This window comes from Ornithodoros turicata, chromosome 5 (genome assembly GCF_037126465.1).
Source record: "Ornithodoros turicata isolate Travis chromosome 5, ASM3712646v1, whole genome shotgun sequence".
Taxonomy (NCBI): Eukaryota; Metazoa; Arthropoda; class Arachnida; order Ixodida; family Argasidae; genus Ornithodoros; species Ornithodoros turicata.
In genome coordinates, this window is record NC_088205.1 from 59,859,195 (window position 1) to 59,885,147 (window position 25,953).

General features: G+C 46.1%; 1 protein-coding gene and 1 long non-coding RNA gene across 3 annotated transcripts; both read left to right on the forward strand.

Moving 5' to 3' along the window:
- Nucleotides 1-5,990: 5,990 nt before the first annotated feature.
- LOC135396100 (uncharacterized) lies at nucleotides 5,991-6,409 on the forward strand. Its single transcript, XR_010423304.1, has 3 exons — nucleotides 5,991-6,012; nucleotides 6,071-6,127; nucleotides 6,221-6,409. It is a non-coding gene; the product is annotated as an uncharacterized LOC135396100 (long non-coding RNA).
- A 1,159-nt stretch (nucleotides 6,410-7,568) lies between these two features.
- Nucleotides 7,569-9,938, forward strand: LOC135396101 (uncharacterized). 2 transcript variants are annotated; one of them, XM_064627145.1, is made up of 6 exons: nucleotides 7,569-7,714; nucleotides 7,772-8,017; nucleotides 8,647-8,818; nucleotides 8,907-9,049; nucleotides 9,666-9,813; nucleotides 9,898-9,938. In XM_064627145.1, exons 1-6 carry the CDS (start codon nucleotides 7,606-7,608, stop codon nucleotides 9,908-9,910), a joined length of 831 nt encoding a protein of 276 aa, XP_064483215.1. In that variant the 5' UTR covers nucleotides 7,569-7,605; the 3' UTR covers nucleotides 9,911-9,938. The 2 variants fall into 2 exon arrangements, with proteins under 2 accessions (XP_064483215.1, XP_064483214.1); XM_064627144.1 differs by having other exon boundaries at nucleotides 9,666-9,917.
- Nucleotides 9,939-25,953: the final 16,015 nt, after the last annotated feature.

A 25,953-nucleotide genomic window follows, 5' to 3' on the forward strand; every position in this document is an offset into this window, starting at 1 on the left:
TACCCCGGCTTAGTTGAATTTCGGACGGGAAATTGTGTTCCCCCTCGAAAACACGTTGCGAACAGGGCACGCACAGCCTAGTCGTTCGTACGCGAAGTATGCTAATGATCTTCGCGATAGAATTTCGACTGCCATTCGTTTGGCACGAGAGAGTCTTCAGGTCGCAAGACTGGAGCAGTCTCTCCAGTACAACAAAGGTCGGCGCCAGGTCATTTACCGCGTTGGAGACCTGGTCCTAAGGCGAACACATCCCCTTAGCGATGCAGCGAAAGGCTTTGCTGCCTCTCTCGCTGATCGATGGGACGGTCCTTATCGGGTAAGCGTACAGCTAACTCCGGTCACTTACAGGCTCGAGCGTTGCAGCGACAACGAGGAAACGGGCCCCGTCCACGTACAAGACCTCAAGACCTTCAGCGAGCGCACCTCTGACAACGGCAGGTGGGAGGAGGACCACGATCTAGCATCGCAAGCCCGCTCTCCCTCAAGTCCCCCTAGGGCCGGTCAACCTTCCCCCCAAGAGACTACTGCCCAGGGCGGGGTTCCCGGGATTACCTGCTATAACCTTCGCTCACGTAAGCAACCGAGGTGACATTTTTCCTTTTTTTTTTCAATGCAGGCCTCGACCGAGGTCCCGGACAGCCAGGGGCCCCTCCACGGCAAGGGCAACCCCCTGGACGTGACGATCGTTCCCTGCCTAACCCAAGATGGCTGCCCTCGCGCCCAGCCCAGCATGTGGCAACCTGGACGGTGTTGTCCGGCGACACAAGCGTCGGGTTCGTGTCTCGACGCCGTTGGCGAGACCAGACTCGCCCTCTACGAACCGACCCATCATCCTCGCTCCCTGAACCCTTCAGAGGTCTAACACTAGCCGACCGACACCCGATTGAGCCTCCTGCCGTCTACACGCCAGAGGAGAGGTCACAGCTGTGCCCCATCTGTGGCACCCTCCAGCTTCACCAGGAAACTCATCGTGCCGGCGCACTACACCTCGCCCGTGTTCAACACCAGCTTGCTACTCCTGCCCCAGCGTTCCTGGGCCCGTCGGACGTCCGGGCTGCCCTGGAGCTGATACAAAGGTACCAACCGCAGCTATTGGTTGGTCGCCACACCCCCGTTCGCCCTGCAGATGAACGCATACTGGACCTGCCGGATCTCCCGGAACTTTGACTCAGTGGTGGTGCCTGTGTTAAGGGGGGGAAGAATGTGGGGTGGCGCTACTGTCGAGACACAGGCCGCACCAGGGTGGAGGGTGGATCCGCGGAAGGATTACCGCGATAAAAGGGAGATAAGACGCATTTCGCGGGAGGGACAAGAGGAGACAACACGGAATTCCTGTTGGGCCTTGGACTTCAGCTTGTACACGATGTGAGTGCCCAATTTGTGTAACTCTTTGTCAGGCAATAAAGAGTCTGTTCGTTCTACTTCTGTTCGTGTCTTCCGGTGTGGCGGTTTGGCAAAAGACGGGTTGGACTCAACCCCGCGTGGGATTCAGGGGGGCAGAATCCTACAGTACTGACAACCTAAGGTCACAGTGTCAGCAATGAAATCACAGATGGTGAACATGATTTTATTCAAAAATAAGCTACTGCATTTAGTATAGCACAACACATCTGACAATTTTTATGGTCCTGACTTTGGATTGCTGAAGGACTAACAGTAGCACAGTAGTTATGTCTTCTGAACTTGCAAAGCTTGTCGACGCTGCATTCCGTACTCCCAAATGCGCCTATTTGATGAGAACGCGCTGGGTAAAAGTACTTGGAGCACAGTACCAAGTACACACATTGAAAAGTACTTAAAGTAAAGTACAAATACTCATTTCAGTGTTAGATACTTTAAGTACCGCCCAACACAGAATATTTGTTACACCAAAGCAACATTCACATATTTCAGCTCCGTCTGAAACACCGATGTGTTTGTTCATTTATATATACATAGCATATGCAAGCTGGAAAGATGTCAGCGCAAGTGCATGAAGGGTGTGGAATGCTGGAGATCTGCAATACAAAAATAAGGCAAAGAAGTCATGGAGAGGTACATCAATGATTCAGATATATAACTGATATAGGTGGAACTGCTATACACATAGAATTGCAGCAGAATTTCACATTCCTAGAGAAGTTAGCAAAGTCGCAGTGTCAGTTTAATGACTGCACTTTATGTTCCACATCCAAGCGTTTTCGTGCTGTATTGTTTGGATAACAGGTGAAATGAAAACTAGATTATCAGAACCTTCAATACTTCAGGTATTTCATACAAAACCCGCGCTTCGAAAATATATATATTTGAAAGAGGCTAGAAAATAATCCAGAAGATGTATCCAGATATGAATCGGTAATACAGAAGATCGAGTCCTACGGCTGGCTAACCTTCTCAGTGACTTTCATCTTTCATAGAAAACATATCTTGCTTTTTGCGTAGTACGAATTTGCAACAATATATTCACTGGATAACTAAGATCATGATACGTCGTAGAATCACAGGCATATGAGGCAATTCAGAGGAACATAAACTACAACAATTCAACGTGCATGAAAGTGCGGTACTTACTTGTGGAAAGGCACTCCTTATCCTCTGTCCCCACTTCGATTACAGTCCTCTACGGCGCATTTGTATGGCATGTTCACTTTATTGCCACAGGAAACCGGAAAGCAAACGCAGATGATTGCCGATAAGGAGTGTTTTGTAGCGGTTTTAACAAACAGCGCCTTGAGCCGCTAATTAAAGTTACCTTGGCGCAGCTTGTGGTCTGACAGCAGTATGACACAAAGCAGAAACCGAAACTTGCACAGAGGTGAACCACGTCTATTTAAATAGAATAGTAAAATGCACAGTACTCATTTCTGTTTCGAATCGTTTTGTTCGGTTATCTAAGAAACTTTTCTTTGGTATGAGCAAGAAAAAGCAGGAAAACGGAACCATTGCATAGTTGAGATTTCTTTCGCCAAAACTAGCGGGATGCATCAACTCCGGTCGGACAACTCGGGGGCACAATAGGGCAGCCTCTGTCATTTGACGGCGAATATGAAGGAGTTTGGGTCACCTGGCGTGGGTAAACTCACGTCACTTCCGATTTCTCACCGAGAAAAAGATCACGTTACTCGACCGCTAGTGGCGCCATCCATTGAGAAAAGCTCACATGGCTATAGAGCAGGCGATTCCGCCTTAAAGGGACTATCGCATCCGGAGACATGGGTAGGAAATGGTTACGAGAATGGTTGGCATCATTCGACAATTCATTTCATCAATTATCTTGGCTGGAAAATGTTCCTGTAATAAATAAACGAGTTTTTTCGATCAGCGAAACATCGGATGACGTCACTGTGACGAAGGCTTCAACAGGACCAATGCGAGGTCGGCGCACCGCCGGCGCCGCTCCCCCATTTTCTCTCGGGGATATCGTCTGCTTTGTACATATGGCGTCGTGCATGTCTCCGTGTATGAAACAACCAATTTCCTCGAAAGTGCTGTGAGTTTCGCTCAGTGGTGAAATTGCAACATGTCTTCGAGTTCGGGAACACGTTGTAATGTTCCTGGCTGTAAAAAATCGTCTGGTGCGAACCCAGAATTGACATTTCACGGGGCCAAGGACAGAGACACGAAACGAAAGTGGGAAGCAGCAATCGCCGGCAGTCTTCCTGTCGTGGCAGAGGAACTGCATGTTCGGCACGTTTGTTCCTCGCATTTTGCCGACGAGGCGTACGTGGAATGGGACTTATTGCAATTCCGTATGGGACTGTCAGCCAAACGAAAGAGACTAAAGCCCGATGTTGTGCCCACATTGTTCGATGAGCAAATGGAAACCACCGACGTGCCGGATGAGCAGGTAAGCATTTGTTTTCGATTCATTTCGAATGAAGCCCTACAAAAGTGTGGTGTAGTGATATAATAGCTCACGAAGTGCCTCCATGTAGGCGATCGGGATCTAGGTGACTCAATGTAAACACACTACACGTGTAATCACGTACAGTAAAGGGGAGAGTATATCCTACCAGATGTCGGTTGTGCTGTTCGGCGTATATAACAAAAAGTACGTACGGAAGTACATTTTTTCACGCTCTATCCGCCGATTTCAGCCATTTGTTTCTGCAAATGCGCGCCAGAAAAAGTACACATGAAACACCGCGACCGGCAGTGATGTACCAGACACTCCTAGCCCCCACCAGCACCCTACGTATTTTTTTTTTTTTTTTTTGGCGACATCCCTCTATAACTTGCATTATTCAGATTCACTGTTTCTCCTGTGTCTTTCTTTGCTCATGTAACCCAGCATTTTTGTGAACTATAGCAACGTCATTTTTGTGAGCTAGTGAGAGCAAAGGAGGCAGCTTTCCAACAGAATAACAATTAGGCATTACAGTTTTATGCATCATGCCCCACATCAGGTGTTCAATTTCTGTCACAGGTGGAGAGAAGCGGCTTGATGGAATCTGCTTCAGGTGGTGAGTACAAGAAACTTCCATTAGGGAAGTCCGTGTTGTACGGTTAATGAAATGTGAATTCTGATTTACACTGAATGTTCATGTTGTGAAACCGGCAGCGTATGCAGGAGTATCAGCCTCTACAAGTGGTGCAAGTGGGAGTTCAGTTCTGCAGCACATGACAGCCACATCATCAGAGGATGGTATGCTTTCCAGTTCACCTATCACAGCTCAAACAATAAGACTGTAAATTATGTACCAAAAAAGAACTGTAAAAACAGACATGGTGGTGGCAGAGTTTTGCCTGAGGGTGACACTCTAGCATCTTACAATATAGGGTACACATATTTTGAAAGGTGGATGCAAATAGTCCATCACCCATCTAGCAAGTCACGTTTTGCACTCAGTCCGATGAAAAAATGTGCCACACCTGAAACTTTTGTCCAGCACTAAGTGTAGCTGAGCCTACAGCTATGCAGCTTGTCTTAAGAAAATACAGTAATCAATAATGTGCCCATGATGACAATATTCATACTATACAATATATACTACAATACATATACTGACAATATATGTATACTGTGTGTTTGCTTAATTTTTTAAGTTCTCGTCCTGGATGAGCTGCCCCTTCAGCCTTTGGTTCCATACCAGACTGTCAGCCAATATGGCTTTTTGTATACTTTGGTGCCACAGAAACAACGCTTGAAGGGTGGAAAGACGGCAAATAAGAAAACACAGACAGCTGTTCCCACTGCAACAATTGGTAATTATGCTTCAAAATGTATTGTGCTTCACAAATATGTTTGTGTTTCTTATGCAGTGTAACTATACGTAATGAATACTTTGGTTGCTTCCGTCATATTGCCTAACTGGTCAGGTGGAGAATTCCGTCATGAGTATATGAAGTTATAAGCCAAAACACTGTTGCACTTATTATAAAGAAGCAGTAGTGACATTGAACCAAATTAACTGCTGTGTAAGCTTTCAAAGACCTTTGTGAGAAACATGAGCTCAACGTGCATTCGTTTCATCCTTTTTTAACCATGTATGTTTTTCACTTGTGTGTATGCAGCCACTCAAACAGGCATCCTCATGCCAAGCAGGGGAACTCAGACAGCTGTAACCTTCCCACCCACTGGTGCACTCTCCTTTACATCCTCACAAGTTGCAGCAGAGTGTCCAGAAACCAGTGGAGACAAAGGCGCAGCTGTTTCTTTAGCAGAGGCTTTGCTGCCACATGATGACGCAGCACAGCTTTGTGTTGTCCCACTGGAGCATGCTAGCCTTTCGACGTCACCGCCTGGTGGCCGTACCTCTACTCCAGTGCCTGTGGACTTAGACACGACGGATGTGTCCACATGGTATGGGCAGTATTTTCTTTTTCAACATGTATTCAGCTTTGTTGTTATTTCTGGGAACTTTGTTTGGATTGGTGTACATAAAAATGACACTGTGGCATTGTCTCAGCAGAGATGAAAAGCGCTTGTGATGAAGGCAAATTAATCTGTTTCACTTGTGCGTACAGCCCACCTGACCCAAAAGATGTGACATTCCAGTTGTCTGAAACTGCAGAAAGCTCAGACACTGAAGAGTAAGCTTGAGATCATAGGTAAATAGAAACTTTGAGAATTTGTTTTCTTTTCTTGCAGTGAAGGAGACAAGATGTTGCAACCACGAGGGCTTTCAAAATCTCGTGGGCATCAAACGTAAGTGAAATATTTTGAAATATTTCTCAAAGCTTGTTCAAGACGCTGGTAGCATAATAATCTAAGAATTAAAAATTTTGGTTGGCTTTCCAGACCAAATCCAGATGAGCGATTTTTCCTGGTGGCAGAATCCAGTTTGAAAGAGCTGCTAACCCAGTGCCCCTATTGTGGGACCGATGATGTTGACATCAACACCACAACAAGGGGGACATGCTTGAAAGCTGTCATGCGTTGCAAGTGTGGGAGGGAACGGTCTTGGCACAGCCAACCTTGGCTGGGGGGCCGACCTCTGGGGAACGTCCTGGTCTGCTCTGCAATCCTCTTCTCAGCTGTGAACATCTCAAAAGCGTTTAGGATGTTTGAGCTTATGAAGATGGCAACATTTACAATGTCTCAGTACTTTCGAACGCAGAAGGAGCACCTCTTTCCTGCTGTGAATGATGTGAGTCCTGTGACGTGACGTATGACTTTGCTGTGACATGCCACACAGAGTGGGATAAAAGGGGCACGTGATATGTTTGCGTTGAGTGTATGGCCCTGATTTTTCCTGCTGCTTAGATTATTGGCTGTGCCTTGAGTTCCCTCAGCAAATAGTCAAAGTAAAAAGTAGAAAGAACAACTATTTTTCTGTGATTGTGCTATGATCGTATAGTAAGAACCTCCTGTGGAGGTGCTTCAATCAATTGCAAATGCAATGCTGTAGGGCAGGCAGTCTAGTACGGTTTTGGCTTTACCACTATTTCTCTGACAATCATGGGTCATCTACCATGTGTACCCAGGGTTCCTCAATTTGCACTCATCCGAAAATGTTTTTAGGTCTACCTCATGAGACAAGCAGAGATCCTTGACCAGCTTCGGCCACTGCCCCTGACCCTTGCCGGGGATGGTAGGTGCGACTCACCCGGCCACACTGCATTGTATGGCACCTGTTTTGTGGACACCAGAAAAGTTTTGTGACAAAAGTTATCATGGATAAAAAAGCACCTACAATAGAAGAGCTTGGTCATGTTACATTCTAATTTGGGAATTCAAAAGTGACTCGCTTTTGCCTAATTGTCTAATGTGAAGTGTGGATACAGCAGGCTGTAGTAGGACGAGACTAAAGTGCCCCCAGGCAAAACTTAGAATGCACATATGAAATGCTACATTCAGTGACCATCACTTATTGTAGTGCAATAGCATGGACGACAGGAAAGACTGTCTATAAATCAAGCTTAGTCAAAACGATTAATTACTATCTATTACAGAGTATTCACTCGTAATGAAATTACTCACAAATTGCTTGGAAAAATTAATAAATTACTTGCCGCATTACTCACAAAAGTATCTCATTAATAGTATGGCAATTCGTTGTAGTGCCTCACATACAATGTCTGACCCTGACCTTTCCTCCTATGCAGTCTACTGAGGTCAGCAGCAGCAATGCAATGGAAGCCTATGGTTTACAGAAATGCCTCGCCTTTCTCGAGGTACATGACATGACTGTGGACACCTTGGTCACTGACCGCCATTCTGGCATCAAAGCCATGCTAAGGCGACTGTGCCCACACATAAAGCACAGATTTGATGTGTGGCATGTTGTCAAAGGTGAGTGGTGTAATTTTCTGGAGGGAGTTTTATGTCACACGTGATAACATCCAACAGGAGTCAAGAAAAAGCTCTTGGCTCTCAGTCGCTCAACGAAACACCAAGTTGTGCAGCTCTGGATTGATAGCTTGACGAGACATGCTTATTGGTGTCCGCGTACAAGCGGGGATGATGGGGACCTATGTCTTGCAAAGTGGGTGTCAGCAGTTAACCACATTGTTGACATCCATGAGCACGACAACCCATTGTACCCGATTTGCTACCACGGCGCACTTTCTGAACCACGACAATGGCTCAGAGAAGGTAAACACTGACATTTTGCAGTTTGTAAAACATTATATACAGAGTAGCGAAGTAATAAAAGTTTTCCTTACTGACACTTATGGGTGAAATACACCACAAATTCCGAAATCATACAACAAAATTAACACAATTGAAAACAGAAAAAAAAATATGTTGCACACCTTATACTGCAGCCTCATTCCCATTCTCTGATCCACGATCTCGGTGGTGGTAAGATCTTGAGTATTATTTATCTCTTATTCTTTACGCAGTAAATTCTTTCTTCTGCCTTCAGCAAGGGGACAAGAGAGACCAATTGGTTTAAAATTTACTAAAATGAAATGTGAACATAGGCACACACAATGATCCTTCCTTGCATCATGTAATTATTGTGAGTACCGCATGCCAATAAGGATAAACTTTTATATGTGGCTCTCCTGTATTCATATTAATGTATCGGTACTTGTTATTGAAAGCACTGTTATCCAGCACATGCCCCTTTTTTTATTTCTTTTTTGCCTGTAGACAACTGCAGATTATCAGTTTGTCGTTCGCAGTATATTTGAAATTATCACTGCAGAAACGTAGGGGCTGTAACCTTTCAGTGTACATGATGAACATTTCAAGCACCTGACAACACACAATTGTAGACACAGAGACGTACAGGCGAGTCCAGGACATCCTGTTGTCACCTGCACTCCTGAAGGATATCCCATTCCTGTCCTCACAAGAGCAGACATATGGATTGGAGGCCTTTCACAGTGTCCTCATCCACTTCCTGCCGAAGTCCTACGCTTTTTCTGACGAGGGGATGGTGGCTAGGTATGAAGCGTATGGACCCACGAGCTAGGAGCCAAGTCCAGCACGGTGACAAAGGGTATAATAAGAATGTAATGTACTCCACTTGTAGGACACAGTTGGCGATCATCCACTTCAACGAGAATGCAGACCGTGTCCAGTTGGAGAGGGAAGGCGCGAAGCAGTACCGTCTCAAGGCATTGAAGGTTAAGAAGACGTGGGTGGCTGTACCTCTGAAGGAGAGTGCTAGCTATGGTATGTGCTGGTTGCATGCATCATGAATGAATCTATGTTGCAGTCGTTGAGTTGTAGTTTTATTTATTTGCCAACAAATTACCACACTCCCCAGTTACACCAACGCTGGGTAACTTTGAACCGAGATCAACGGTTGCCAAAACGTAAAGTTAACACACAATTCTTTCTTTACAAATACTAGATGGTCATGTGATGAACGTTTCAGTGAGAATGACTCTTTTTAGTGATGAACAGTTATGTGTTAAATTCAAGTTAAGGGACCAGAGATCTTGGTTGAAATGTAAATTGACGTTGGTGAAACCGTGCCTTCGCAACTTTCAGACAAGTGAGATAGGAGTAATATGGGAAAGGAACCTTCCTGAAATCCACTGTACATGTTACAAATATTGAGTTCCACAGTGAGATCAAATATTCAAATCTAGTATTAAATCAGATCATTGGGCAAGGAATATCCCTCTGTCCATAAACACTTTGCTACTTTGCTTCACCATTACCTATTTTTGAATTATTCAGCTGTGAGTGTCTCATCAAACATCCCGTTCAATGGGGAGCAGGGCAATTTTCAGTGCATTGATCAGATAGTTTTCGTGCCAACTCCCATCTTCTTATTGGATAGGTTATGCATCAGCCTTGATTGCTGAGGTGCTGACACGCATTCAGGAGCACAGAAGGGAGTCTGGAGCTGTGGCAGCTCTGCCAACGCGGTCATCAACATATGGTGAGAGGCCAAGCCTTACAGAAGCAGTCGTGAAGCATCAGGCAAGGTTTGTGCACACTTTTCCTACCATATATTGCTCACATACTGTCATGGCTTGATGTTGTTATATATTGTGAATTTTTATTTTTAGGTTCCAGAAATGAGGCTCCCACCTGCATCACACACTGAACGTTAAAACTAAGCTAAAAAAAGGCCCTTTTCAGGGCCACCACAAGGTTTCTGCAGAGACAAGCGTTGCGTTATGAACCCACCAAAGTGCACATTATTGTTTTTGGTCCAGCTGCATACACTTTTCTGAATTGTGTTGCTGATTCAAATTAACTGCTTTTTTTTTTAATTCCTTCTGTGGCTATTAATAGCATCTAATGAACTATATGCGCACCTGTGTCACTTTTATTGGAATTCCAGTTACAATTTCAGCGCACAGAGGACACACTAAGGATTCAAGAATATGGTGATATCGGGCTCCGATATGCATATGATGGTAAGTTTTTTATCTTTGTCTTAAATTTGTGTTTTTACTTTTTTCAGCACATCGAGCTCGCACTGCTCGTATGGAAGAAAAGGACCTGTTACCATCCTGTCAACATGAACCATAATGCCAGCTCTCTACATAGCAACTGAAAATATAGCAAGAATGAGGAAATAAAATGTACTAAATACAATCAGTTCTTGTTCGAAATGTTTAATATATGTATCAGGTTCAGAAAGCTTCCATATACACAAAACTGTTGCAATACACACACCGGCAATAACTCTACCCTCCATTTAGAAATAAAGCATAAATCTAGGCTAAAGGAAAAAAAAAAAAACATACGCTTTTTTTTCTTTGTAAACATAGGTGAAAAACATCGTACAAAAGAAACCTCGCTATGGTGAAGCTGGATAGACTATTCAAAATGTGTATTGCACCTCAGTACTTGTCCTCATTGTGGTTTGTACTTCCAAATGATGCTCAATGAAAATTGTTTACACATTCCAGTATGCGACCTAAGTCTGTACACTGCTCTTGAAGTGAAACAAAGGGTCCAAACCTTCGGAACTGTGCATGCACATATATGACGTACAGTATGACCTGCTCAATAATTTGTGACTTCGCTCTGCAACATTTCTTCACCATATGTGGTTATGGAAAGCAAACATCATAGAGGTGAAAGATGGAAGTCACTGAAAAGGTTAGCCAGCTGTAGGACCCAAATCCACATCTTCTGGATTACTGTGACTGGTTTGTCCCTTCAGATGACGCACCCTGGAAGTCGCTGAGAAGGCGTGTTAGCTCAATTGGTAGAGCCCTGGACCGGTAATCCAGAAGATGTGGGTTCGAGTTCTACAGCTGGCTAACCTTTTCAGTGACTTCCATCTTTCATCGTTAATTTCTTAGGCAACTTGAGGCCTTGTATGTGATTGTCCCTTCTATGTTGTTCAAGCCTCAGAACATCAGTTCTCTCTTGATCATGGAGGTTTTGATTGTGTATACAGTTACATCTTCTAATAGCAAAGCACCTTACATGAACATGCGCAAACAACAATGACACTGATGAGTAATAAAATGAAAGCGTATATAATTAAAGCTCTAACGTGTCCAGAAATTATATTTAAAGCGAGCGACAAAAGAGAAACGACCGCTACTTTTCAGCTACTTCACTAAGAAACAGGTGCTGCTAGTGAAGCAGTACCTGTTTCTTCAGTAAGAAACAGGTAATGCTTCCACTAGCAGCTCCTGTTTCTTGGTGAGGCAGCTCAAAAGTAGCACTCGTTTTAGATAAAACCTCTGGACACGTTAATTAGAGCAAACACCCTGCTGCACGAGTTGAATTTGAAAGGTGTTATGAAAAGTGAAGTATGTTACAATATGTGACACATGGGAGATATGCCTGGTGTTACTCGTAGTATCCCGTATATGAAACTGACGGGAACAACGTCCTGATTCTTCGAACAGCACATCCTGGAATCTGCCTTCGGTTTCTTATCCTAAGGTATCCATGAATCCATGTTGTGAACGCGCAATACGCGCTGTATCGGAGACGTCTGTGTGAAACAATAATAAAGGAGACAAAATATTGATTTGCTTGACTAAGAGCAGCAAACTTTTAGTAACTCCATCCATGTAAACATCCATGTGCTCGAAACGAAAGTGGCACGAAATCACGACATTTACGACGTATGAGAAGTTTTAGACACAGTACCTATTGTCAGATGGCTCGAGAACACGCATGCGACGGTCATCGCGGCAAAACACTGTTGCATAAACAACCAGGAGCTCCCTCCGCAGACAAATGTCATTGAAGAGTGGGTGATCGGTGATACAATTGACCCCGGCACCCTCACAGACAGCCGACACCCGATCAACAGAACTGCAGCACCGGCGTTCATCGGGTTCCACTGGACTCCAGCGAGTGCAGAGGCATCTGTCATTTCCAAGTGGACAAATGTCAAAATGCTTAACAGTGCACAATCATCATGAGATATGATATGATCGGGATATGGCGTACCTGAAAGTGTCGTCGCTATCGGACGGCTCGCTTTCACTGGCTGCACCTTCACCTGCAGCACGACCTGCAGCAGGGTCATGTGGTAGAGGGTCTGTGGAATAAGGGTCGTCGTCGAGCACAATTTCTTCGGAGCTGTAGTCCTCAGAATCGCTTGGAAGCGACGCGACGTCACTTTCGTATTCCGACGATTCCGACATTACGCTTGGTGTCTGCTGGCCGCCTCGCATCCAGATGCCCCGCGGCCCCACCGATCAGCTGTGCGGGAAGAAGCGCTCTCATTGGCGCTGTTGAGCGTGACGTTATCAAGGCGTTGTGGAGAGACGGTGGAGAGGGACCTCATTATGCGTCGTCTGCTCTCTCGATGTATTTCATTAGATTGCTCAGCATATACGCGACCTATTCACTTGGGGTTTTCTCTGCCCTTGTCAGAGGGCACTGAGAAATATTGTGGTACTGAAGTTTCGGAATCGACCGAGATGGATGCGATAGTCCCTTTAAGCCGTCTAAACCACGGTGTAGTGTATCTCTATAAGATGCCCGCACGGCCGCGGCATTCCTTTTCTCAAGGTCGCGCCCTCATTGGTTCTTAGGGAATGATGTTTCTCTCGTTTTTCCAGAGAGGGAATTTCGGCATACTCTCAACATTCGGCAGTTGCTCTTGTCATGTATCCTGTCAAATAATAGGCAACCTACGCCACTTTTCGCGAGGGATTTTCCATGCCATGGTCATTTGTCCAGGGAAAATAAAATGACAGAAAAGTTTCGAAATAGAGTGGAACGGATGCGACCGTCCTTTTAACATGCGCCGGAAGCTCAGCACACAGCATTTAACGTCCCTTGCGAAAGACGGCTTGGATTCACCAACGCTGGTTAACTTTTAACCGAGGTAAAGGGTTGCTAAACCTTGAAGTTAACGCTCCATTCGTTTTTACAAACGTTAGTTAGTGACGTGATGAATGTTTTGAGTGACAATAACCCCCTTAAGTGAAGCAGAGTTAAGCGTTAAATTCAAGTTAAGAGACCGTTGATCTCGTTTCAAATGTTAATCGGCGTTGGTGAAACCGTGCCTTACAACTTGTATCCTGCCACCAACTTGCTGGCCATCTCGGTCCGGATACAGCCCTCAACCTTGGGATAAGTAGCCCGAGACGCTGCTAGTTGATCCACCGGAGCCGGTGATATGGGCTGCAATCGTGACAGATTGATCTGTAAAGGATTTAATATGTATTTCAATATTAAATCGTAAAAACAAGTTAAAGAAAAACATCCAGGAAATTTCGTATCTTAGTCAACACAGACACACGCGTCGTTAAGCGGGCTGTACGCCAAAATAAATCTTTTAAAATAAAACATTAAAAAATCCACGCTTAAAATTCCAACCTTCAATATCCATTTTCTGAAATAAACTGCTTAACGTCTACGTGCCCATCATAAATGTCACCCTCTGATTCGCAAGCTTTACGCTAGACGGAACGCGACGGTTTATGCTTCTGTAACATCATTCAGACCTCATATTTTCAAATCCATAGTCGACCCGACGGCACAAAAAGTACCTCCATCGAGGTTGCCATCGCCACTTGGCACTGTCTCCATACCCGGCCTTAAGAACAACAAATAGGGCTATCCTGATGTTATCCTCAGGCAACTTACCCTTTACCTCATTGAGGCTCAATACTGCAACGTGGTACCGCTGTATATACTGGTGGTTCGTCGACCAGGGACACTTCATCTTCAACCCCCCCCCCCCCCCCCCCCCCCCAGGGACGCACTAGGCGGTACGGGCGTTGAGACTGTGCCTCGGGTTAGGTTAGGAAGTCCTCATCCAAGATGGCGGATTGCCTCGAAGAAACGAGCGATAAAATTTAATTTTTGTATGTTTGGTACGTGATACGACGTTGATTTTTGTTTCATTTCATCCGTAACAACAACAACAAATTTATTTTCGACCTTGGAGAGTGGGGAGTTTCATCGCCGCAGGCGATACTCTACCCCATTGCTGGTTGGGATGGGGGGAATAAAATAACGAGCCCCTTCACAATAGCGGTCGAAATCCGATGGTGTCCAGAAATGTCAGAAGAGCTTTGAGCGCAGAGCGTTGCTGGGCTGGATTGGGCCAGGGACCAAGCAATTTCGAGAGGGAGAAAGGGCGAGAGTCGAGTTGACAAAGAGACTCGGAGAGTGTGGTTCGGGAAGGTTGGTAGTGAGGGCAATGAAGAAGAATATGCTCCAGATCTTCAAGAGCACCACAGTGGTCAACACAGAAACATTCATTCACAGAACATTCACAGAAACACAAGGAAACATTCGAATCACGTCACGGAATGTAGAGGATCACGGGTCACCAAATGTAGAGGACGATGGTCTTCCTCTACATGAGCCCCGACCGGCGATGATGGTATGCCGCGAAGAGACGATGACGGTGGCCTATCTCCATGGCCGCGCCGGCGGAACTGAGGTCGGTAATTTTCTCATGTTTCTAGTAAAATCATCCGTTATTTGATGTCTACTTCCGTTTGTTTGAAAAAGCCATAAGCCCGGCTACGGAACTATACATCCTTCGTTACATATGGATGTCGTCTGTCTCACCGCACCTCATCGACATCCGCTGAGCTTTATGCTGTCCTGCTATTCTTGACATATGCGGCAGACTGTGAACCACGGCAATGGGTAATTTATACGGACTCCAAAGCAGCTCTCCTGTGCATTAAAAACATGGGCACATGGGCATCCGCGGTTCCCTATCCTCATGGTGATAGATATCCTGTGCGCCCTGAAGTCTCTACAAGAACGCTCTCACTCCGTTGCCTTTCAGTGGGTTCCAGGGCATTGCAGAATAACTAGGAACAACGAGGCCGACGCTGCCGCTGCACATCAACAACGGCCTTCTACGCCCATTATACTTTCGAGAGGAGACAGAAGATCCCTCCTCAGGCATTTGTCTGATTCCTGGTCTACCCTACAGTGGCAACACGACATTCCAATTAGGTCCTGTTTGCGAAGTGTAGACCCAACGCTGTCATACCGGCTACCTGCAAAGCTTCCTCGTCCCCTGAAGTCGCTTATCCACAGGTTATACGTCAGAACGGGGCCTTCTCTCCGTTCTATCGCTACCAGCTGGGCTGTGAAGCTAGCCCTATTTGCAACTTCTTTTTTCTGCCAATAAATCCCCCCCCCCTATTTGCAGCGAGTGAGGCGTACTTGCCTCCGCTGTCGGACTTAACGGATATCAACGAGAGGCGTACACTGCAATCACAGCTTGCCACCCTTGGCAGCATGACAACTTGACAACTTGTCGTGCATCCTCGGCCCTTGGGACACCGCGGTCCACTCCTGGGCGGCCTTACGTCATGTAGTTGGTTTTTTTGAGGCAACTGCCCTAAAGGACTCATTTTGACCCCGACAGCGCCCTGCGACATTCGCACCATCACGATCAGGATCGCCATCGCCATTCCGATCATCAGCGTCATCTGTCATCATCATCGCTCATCATCGTCATCACTCATATTAGTCCCTCTAGCTATGGGGTAGCGTTCCACTCATAGAGTGGAAAACTTCACCACTTCATCGTGAGAATATAATTGTTGTTTCTGTTCCGTCTAACCACATTTTAACGAACGTTTGTAACCTGAAAATGTGTCCTAGTGCTCCTCTATACGAATCAATCTTGGGTATACCGACTACACACTATATATCTGCTATATATTACACTGATGTCTTGTTCGATATTTGTGGAAAAAGAAAAACAAAAGGAAGTTATATTCGTCCGGGAGAATACTCCGAAGAAATGCGAGCTTGACCTCCAGGGAACATTTGTTCTCGGAGACAGTTATTTCCAGCACGTTTTCCCCCGGGTACGTTCTACGGGCACCATTTTTCCTTCACCCATTCTTAAAGCGCTTGCGGGTGAGCTAGTTTTAACGAAATGGATTCATCTTTCCAACTGGCTGCTCGCCACCTAGCGGACCCCAGTAGAAGCACTCAATGAATGATAGTTACAGCAGACGACCGGTATGTTTCGCGCTCACCCGAAATTGCCGCAACTTCCCTTCGTGTGCGATGGAGTTTTCCAGCTTACAGACCTCAAACAGCAGCATCGCTGCTCAGTTTCGCAGTGCAAAAATACCGCGGAAAAGAATATTCAATGTCGAGAAGGGCAAGAGGAAAAAGATACTATCACCAGGCGCGGCGTGAACGAAAACAACGAAGACAGCGGGAAATGACACGCGAGCTATGTTATTTGTGCAATTTTTGAAGCGTGTCTCGTGGGAGAAAGCCAAAAGCAGATTGATTTATTCATCGGCAATCATTCTTTTCTCCGCCATTTTCCTGGGTTTTGCCTCAGACGCTTTTAGACATATGTCGACACAGTTATCTTAGAAGTCGGCCCAGGGACTGGGCCCTCTGTGAGGCCGGCAACGACGAGCCCTTTCACCATCACCACCACCTCCGCCATTTTGAAGACAACGCGAGCGCCCCTACAGGTAGTTGAAGAGGCGAATTCGCGCGCAATAGCGAAGATCAAGCAATCAAAACGACAGCGATGTATGAAAACTACATACTAATTCATTCTATGTAAAGGATCGCCATTGGAAATATTACGTTTTCCTTGATGCCCCTCCCCCCAAAAAAAGAAAGCATTGTAACGAATTTAATTATACATTTTGTAAGAAACTGCATGTGTTCTGCCTCATGAAGACGTGCGGATATCAATACCAATATCCAACAACAACAACAACAACAACAATAAATGAAGAAAAAGTGATGATGACATGGGATGTTTCCCCGTGGTAGCCACAGGACCCTACCCCACTTCACAGAGGTTAATATGAGAGGATGAATTATGGTGGAAGCGAAGTGACGACAGGTCGGAGTTCTGTTTAGAGCTCTTCGAGGAGGCCAGTGGCTTACATGAAAGCAAAAAGGGAGCGAAGAGCCTGGCACTGATGCGCAGGGGAGCTCCCTGGGCCCAGTACTTTGAACAAGCTGTATGGTCTATGGCCGAGGAGCTCAAGTTGGCGTCGAAACACCCGGCGTTCACACGTGTACCGGTCACAGTCCTCGATGGTATGGAGGATCGTAGGATCCATCCGTAGGATGGGGTGTGGTTTGCTGGGCTCAGCGCCGTGATACTGTAACTCAGTTTAACCCGGAACACAGGGGTGAAGGCGGCAGGATAGGGGCAGTACATGTTTAAAAGAAAGAAGAGAAAACAAAGAAATGAGGAAAGGAAACGTCAGCCAGGCTGATGCCGGCTTGCTATTAGAAAAAAAGGACAGAAACTCAAAATAAGCATAAAAGAGAGAAAGGAAAACAGCCAGTGCAGCACAGGCACGACATTGCGCGAGAAAGCAAGGTCAGAGGGCGGACGTAAGGCCCGAATCTTGCAGGAAGCGGAGCAAGGCTGTGGTGACGACCCAATGGGCAGACCGAGGGAGGTGATCAAGGAGGGTGGCCATGGACCAGGTCCCCCAAACTCACCTCGGAAAAGCGTGCAACGAAGAAGGCCGCCACTAGATACTCCACTATTGCCGTTCCGGATCACTTCAACGCGCTAAGTTTAGCGGCAATATGTTTTTGTTGTTTCTGCGAATGAATCTAGTCTTTATATGTCCAAATAAAACGCGTATAACAACTTTCTGTGTCGTGTTTCACTTTTTGGTCCCGTTTTTAAACGTGTTGAGCGATCGGAAGGATCTAGTGCACGGCTGCGTGCATCACACAGCGTACCTGTCGTACCAGGGGATCCAGGACAATTGCTCACCGGATAGTTGCTCACCGGACAATTGCTCACCAAAAAACTGCTGAGGCCGGACAATTGCTCACCACAGAACCGCTGTGAGATAGTCGGTATGCGTGGGAATAACAACGATTTAATACGAGTAACTAGGGACGAGACAATACATGTTGGAGCCTATGTCTCCAGACGAATCAGCCAGAAGAATGATCCAGGCCGAGCTCTCGCGCATCGTCTTCAGTGTCCACAACCCAATCCACTAGCGCCACTACACGCTGAAGCCGGATAATTGCTCACCGCCTCTTTCACCGCTCTTATATGCAATTTTATTTCGCGTTTTTATGTGATGTGATTTTATTTCTTGTTTATGGCGCTCATATACTTGACTTTTTTATGTTAGCTGAACTTGGGTTACCTCGAAATAAAGTGACCGAAATCCCCATTGCAAAATAAACTACTGTAAATAAATGTTATCTGACTATAAAATGCACAGTCGCGCGCGGGAAACTGTCAACAGCGAACTTAGACTAACCTGGACATAGCAATGCAAACGCTGAACTTGGACTAACCTAATACGTGGTGTTCAGTCGTGTCCGCCCTGCTAAGCCAATCGGGTGCTAAAATGTGGCTTGCGTTCGCTAAACCGACTTGGACAGACATAGAAAATTCGTGAATTTGAGTGGTGAAATAGAGATGTGTTCTTAAATCTCCCCCGGATTGTGTCTTGGAAGATCCTGGTGACGCAGACATGGGCGTACCGAGAGGGGAGCAAGGTCACTTGTGAAAATTTTGCACCCTTTATTCATAGGTCATGATTTTTTTCTAATAATATGAACCTGTGAACACCCGCACAGTCCGCAGCGTCCGCCCCAGGGAAGGAGGTGAGGTGGATGCATGCTTTGCCCCCTGGAAGCACTTTGCTGTCCACCCCTTGGAAAAAAACTCCTATAGGAACGCCCCATGGACGCAGGTCCTGACAAAGACGCTTCAGGCGTGCCTGCAAGTGGACGACCTCTCGCCTCAGCCTCTTCGCTGGTGGATTTCCTAGATGTATTTGAAACAACTTAGCTAAAACAGAAGCTCAGCTAACATAAAAAAAAGTCATGCGCCATAAACGCGAAATACTACAATCACAATATAAGAGTGGTGAAAGAGGCGGTGAGTAATTGTCCGGCTTAAACGGTTCTGTGGTGAGCAATTGTCCGGCCTCAGCAGTTTTTTGGTGAGCAATTGTCCGGTGAGCAACTGTCCGGTGAGCAATTGTCCAGTGAGCAATTGTCCGCGCCCCCGCATCAGGCGCCGCAGGCGCAGTCGTCCATTTCCCCTTCGGTGACTTGGCATGGCTTGGATTGTGCTTCAACTGAATCTTTAGCGCGCTACAATCAAACGCAAGGCAACGTCTGGTAACAATGGGATATCTAAGGGCGGCCTCCGGCATTGCCCGAATCGGGATAGGAACAAGTACATGGGAAAATGGCGACCTTGGGCACAGGGGTGACACAAACCCGCCATTATTGTAACTACCCTCAAGCGGGTGCTTTTGGCAAAACTGCCATCTTGTCCTGGTCACACGTCATAGAAAACGTCATTTTCAGGTCATGTGACTTTGTTTACATGTCGTTTTGCTGTTTACCGACATATTTTCGTCGTCATAACGCCAGGAGATGTACGTATTTTGCCACCGTAAACTATGCGGTGCTTCTTCCGCAACATGGTAGCCCATTTCTCCTTAGAAGTACATCGCTTCGGCTCAGTGATCGAGTCTTCACGCGCGGTCGTCATTACATCTTTGAATGTCGTCAACAGTACGAGGCCTTATGTGTAAAACTTAGCGTTTTACTGTGAGATTATCGCATAAAAATAATTACCGTGATCGAAAGACATCTAAAACGTCGCGCAGAAACAACAACCGCATTGTTTACAAACGCTTTGGCCGCTGATCACGGGCGCCGCCATCTTTATGGTCACGTGTGCCTTGACGTTTGCTGTGACGTGGAACCAGGACCTGTCCAGGATGCATTGCGTTCGCCCAGCACGCTTTCGTCTACGGAGCAATACATTGGATGCCACCGCTGTGACCTTGGGGGACCTGCCATGGACACTGTGCTGCACCGAAACTGCATTAGACGGCGACGCCCACTAACAATGGTGTGGAAAGGTCAGCATGTCAGCTCTTCGCCTGCTCCCGTGCATCCATTTTAGGTGGGAGCGCGAAAAACTCGCTGTTGTCTCACACTCCCGGTGCGCCGATGGCGAGCCTGAAACACGCGAACTACCCGGCGCCAACTTATCGCACGAATTAACACTTACAAGTTGCATCAATTATTGAACCCTCGTCGTTCAATACCGCCTGACGCCCCGATTTCACTCGTAACATTCCTTGTTTGGCCATATTTTATTCCTTTTTTTTTCTCTTAACATATGTATGTAGACCGTTATTATTGTACGTTTTAATTCGTATTAGTCTCGCTTCCTGAGTGTTATAAACTGTTAATCACGCATAATCACAACCCTAATACACATGCGTTTTATTGTCCTCGCTACATTTCGTGCATGTATTGTGACAATGCCGTTGGAGCGTAACATTAAATAAATAAAAGTCATTAAACTGACATTGTCAATGAACAGTGCGCCGCGTCACGAACACTACTATATGAGCGCCTTCCCTTCACGAAATGTAACCTGCGAGTAATTGTGGAAATAAATAAGTAATAATCTTTTGGTATTTGCGGAAACTTTTATTACTTCCCTTTTGTAAAGGACAAATCAGCTGAGCTGCAGAGCCAAAGCACATAGCAAATATGAACGACAAATGCCGCTCTTGTACTGCGAAGGTCTCTTGAACCTTTCGCGTGCAGACCAGTAGCCGCCACACCGGTCGCTAAATCCCGGCCATTAGCCGAAGGGGGTAATGGAGTTACGTCACAAGACTAGCACCGTGTGACCAAGACTTACATTCGCTGCAGTGCCTCGTTAAGTCTATTGATTGCGTTACCCACAGCCTAAGGAGAACGAGCACTTCACTACTCGAGCGATGTTGTGTCCAAAGTTCATTGTACTGGTGAATACCCTTGTATTAATAAAGAAATCTGAGAAAGCCAATCGGGGCTGACAGACTCGTAATTGTTGATAAAGAGCTCTATGATGCTGCGCTTCAATAATCGGAATTTGCAGAATTTAACCAACCGAGTGGCGCATGACCAGAATTCAGTGACACTTCCTCTGATGCAGGCTCTGCGTGATAGCAGAAGTACACGTAAGAAAGCCAACTTGAAAAAGAGCAGGAGGTGAGGAGGAAAGAAGATGGAAAGAGGCGTTGCAGACTAGAAAGGGAATTTGTACATCAGATATCGCGTGCGAGGACCCGTCTATCAGCAATTGCCCAACGCAGAATCAAAGTGTGATGAGTCAGCTCTGAAAACTTTTGCCAAGCTTTTCTTTGCTGTACTGCTGCTCAGAATTCTGAGCTCCTACTTGTATTTCTTGTTATCCATTTTTTGTTCTCTCTGTGAAGAATGAGGATGCTGTCGTCGATGACAATGTGCGACCAATGTGGGCATTAAAGATCCCCTAAACTTAGAACTTGCCCGCGAATTCTCGTAGCAACTGTAGCGACGTAACGCGAGTTGTATAATGTTATACCCCTGTCACACGGCAAATTGAATGTCATTCCCAGCGAATGATATTCGCACTGAATGACATTCGTTTCGTGTCACACGGTGTAGTCAAATGGCAGTGCATGCGAATGATATTAGCCCAAAGAATGAGTTCGGGGAACTCATTCGCTTTTCCCTCTCGCACCGACAGCGTATACCCTCACAGTATAGAGGTATCAAAAACAACAACGATGTTTGAAGAAATGAAAGACGAATGAAAAGTTACACTCCAATATTTTATCACGAATTTAATCACTTTTGACGGGAAGGAAGGAAGGCTAAACACCGTTCTTCGGAGAACTGCCCTGGTTCCCAGTTATCACGTTGCCAAATGCGGTGCAGATAGGCGTCTTATACCCCTGTCAGACGGCATGCTCGAAGGACTTCGGGGAACTGTCATTTGCAAAAAAATGACCTCTGACAGCGGTGTCAGACGGCAGCTCAAAGGACCTTTCTAAGAAATGACCATCAACGCGAAAGGAGGCCCCCAACGACATTTGAGGAGCAGAAAGGAGCAATCTCGACAACAGTGTTATGCCATTGTACCCTCGCGCCCAATGTAGCTGATTGTAGAAAAATCTATAAAATGCGGATAATGAAGTGAAACTGTGTAAACGTATTTAGATCCTATTTAGAGAAGTGCATATGGCTTCTGCATCTTGATTTGTGGCGCACAGACCAACTTCAAATCTCCACAGCAGACAGGGAAAACGAAACCGAAAAAGGGAGCCGGTGAGGGCAGTCAGTTGAGGAGCACTCCTTCCCCACCTGTCTGGCAGGCGCCCCCGAACAAAGGTCATTTGAGAGGCCGAAGGCCATTTCTCGCAATTGACATTTGAAATGCTGTCTGACTAGGGTATTACTTGTCTTTACTTGTGGTTATTAGCCAATTAGGTGCCTTTGAAAAGAACGATTATGTGAAAGAATCTAATGTTTCGATAGTTTCGAGCAAAATAAATAAAAATGTAAAGAATGTACATGTATAATCCTTCAGATGTTCTGCACTGATGCCTTAATTATCGACACTGACATCATTTGCGAATGACATTCTGTTTCTTCGTGTAGCTCGATGTAAGACAAACGAATGACATTCGGTGCGATTGTCATTCTCTGGGAATGTCATTCGGTTTGCCGTGTGACGGGTGTATTAGCTAGCGTTGGCAAAGAAGAGTTGAGAAATGAGTTAAAAGACTTATGTGCTCAAGTGAGATATTAATGTGCGTTAGCAGGGCTGCACCAGCATTACACGTTTGTAGAAGCGTAGCTGGGCTTCACTGTGTCAGAAATTTGTACGTGTAAAGAAAAATAATAGAAACAGCGACGGAGGCCACACGTCTCCACAATTTTCGCCTCTGCGGTGTATTCCGTAGAAATTACCCCCGTCGTGGTGGCGATAGTGTTGAAAGAGCTCGCCGGTGTCGGCCTCATAAAGGTGGGTAACGTCACCAGTGACGCTCTGGGGAAGTGTGCGTCGTGCGGCGACTTCTAGGGGAACTGTGCCGACATGTGTCTGACAGCGTCTGAGCAAAACCCCAGAAATTACCCGACATTAGAGTGAAAAGAAGCTATACCCTATAAGCTACGAAAACGAATTCGGTAACGGCAGTTCGCACTTGTTACTACATTTTCACAGTATCATACACTTCAGTTTGTTAATATGTTCCAAAAGCCAGGAGGAGACATAGTAAACAAAAACATACGCACCGACTTAACGCAACGAAAGTAACAAATTTAATTGACGTTTCGTCTATCCCATACGTGAGGCATGATCAAAGCTAGCCTTAGTGGCAGAATGAGGGTACAGTAACCTGTTTCTTTATTTAACGAGGTCCATGTAGACGTCCGGAAGAGGGCCGCGGTTTACATTGCATGCTGTTTTCTCACGCCGGATGTACCATGATTCCAGCAACTTTCGAGGTCCCCATCTTTGTTCCCGGGCCGGTGTCTCCGCATTTTCGAAGTCGAACGTGTGACCTAGCTGTTTCTCAACAATGCTCAACCAGCTCCATTTTCGACCTTGTCGCGTTCGTAGCCCTAGATACGTCGCGTCTGTGTTCCTTTATTCGTGTGTCTCTTTTTACTCCGGTTTCTCCCACGTACGTTGTGTTGCAGTCCAAACAGCTTAGCCGGTAAATGACGCCACTTTGGAATTTCGGCGGTATAGACGAGCTGCGCTACAGCTTTGGAGCGACGCGAGCGCCACGCTGTGGCGGGAGCGCGCATATATCTGCTGTCGCGGCGGCGATAGCTCTCTTCTGTCTCGCTGGCACGTTAGCTGTCACGTCTACTGCATTCTCTGTTTGTCGAATTCTTCGTATGTTGTGCCATGGAAAATGAAAATCCTAATCGATGGTCGTCGAGAGGCAACTATTGCTGCACAACAAACAATGGATACGCGATATCCACGCCTCGTGTAACCCGTTTCTCGGAAAGCCATACGGGAAGGATAGGAGAGAACGTTGGATCACAACGTTCTTTGAATTAAATAAGTTCATCTACGCCTAGAAATTTACAATGTGCGGCACATTTTACTTCACGGTGAGGAGAGTACAAACTTTTAAACGCATGTTGCTGCCAAGTGAAAAGTGGGTACCAACGAAGAGAACTGTTGTATGCAGTGTGTCGGTAACAAGACGAGCAATTTTGCAAATAGCCCTTCTTATATATCATCGGCTTCTCCTGATGCATACTGCAAAGCACATCACGACGTGGACGCGGCTGACAGGAGACATCGAACGACAGGAAGCATGTTACCGTTCATTTCGAAAACGTACCGTGGCTGGGCTACATATTTCTAAATCATTGTGAACTCTGGCTTCCTGAAGCATGTGCAAAGAAGGCGGTGCCATTCTCAGTGACGACGATTTGCGGGGACACGTGCAGACATGGAGTCAATGAACGCCCTGCCACCCTTCTTAGTGGGGCACCTCAATTTAGTGAAGATAACATGGACCTGGCCTGCCATATATCACGAGTAATAATACGAATATAAATAAAAAAACGTAAATACACGTAAATATACGGAATACTCGAATTCTGGTCACACTTGTGCCCTACATGGGCGACATATTCCACATGTGTTCTGTGCTGATGAATTTGCTGAGCCTAGTGCTAAAGCAATATTTTTGTTTGGTATTTTAGTGTAGGGAATAGGAGTTGTTAGTATGACAGGTGCCCAATATGCGGAACACTGCATGATATGGATTTTTCTATTTCGTGCACTGCCGGTCTCGGTAGCTAAGGTAGTAGCGTGTAGGCTTTTGCTAAACACCCCAGGTGCTCAAAATTGTCCGCAGCCCTATACCTGGCTACACGTGCAGCATGAAGCTAGCCATGCTGCAGAGCCCCCTTACGTGTAAAAGTCCCAATTATTATTAGTGTGTCAACTCATGCAATCAAAAAAAAAAAAAAAAAAGCAGCGTAGAAGATTTCAGCCCCCCCCCCCCCCCCATACCTAAGCGCAAACACAACACACCCGCCTCGTCACTCTACAGCATGACTATGCGCGCGCTTTCCGCGAGGGGCGCTGTAGCACATTAACTAGTGGCGCATCTAGCGAAGCGCAGGTCGCCTACAGGGTCTTTGGGCTTGGAAAGCAAGTCGCGGGGTATGACGGGGTTTAAACGCGGTCCGTATGCCTAAAGGTAGAAGAGCCCTGCGAGTAGATTCGGAGATAACCTTAGGACCTGTCTGGTTCTCTTTCTAAGAGAATCATGGTACATCCTGCGTGAGAAAACCGCATTCAGTGTAAACCGCGACCCCCTTCCGGACGCCTACATGGACCCCGTTAAGTAGAGAAACAGGTTGCTGTATCCTCATTCTGCCACTTAGGCTAGCTCTGATGATGTGTCCCGTATGGGAGACGAAACGTCAATTAAATTTGTTACTTTCGTTGCGTTAAGTCGGTGCGTGTGTTTTCTTCAGTTTGTTCTTGGCCTCAGCATGAGGACATTTCGAAATTTTGCTTGTTGGAGTCTCTTCACGCCACCATCAAGGAGCGTTGTCGATAACCAGCACCCCTGCGCTCAAAAAGCAAATAAACAAAAATAAAGAAACAGAAAGTGGAAGAATGCTTATTTTCAGAATGCTTATTTTCTGGAAGTGGCAGCAGTGTAATCTTCGATACGAAACGTGGTTGCTAAAGCAACACCTCCTAAATAGCATAAGGCCTGTGCGCTTACGTCACCCACGGAGGCCTGTGTGGCTTTGCAAGCTGCTTCAAGCTGTTTTCTCGTTCGCTCTTTCATTGACGTCATACCAGATTGTAACAACAGGCCTTCCTGTGTGACGTAGGGCGTAGGCCT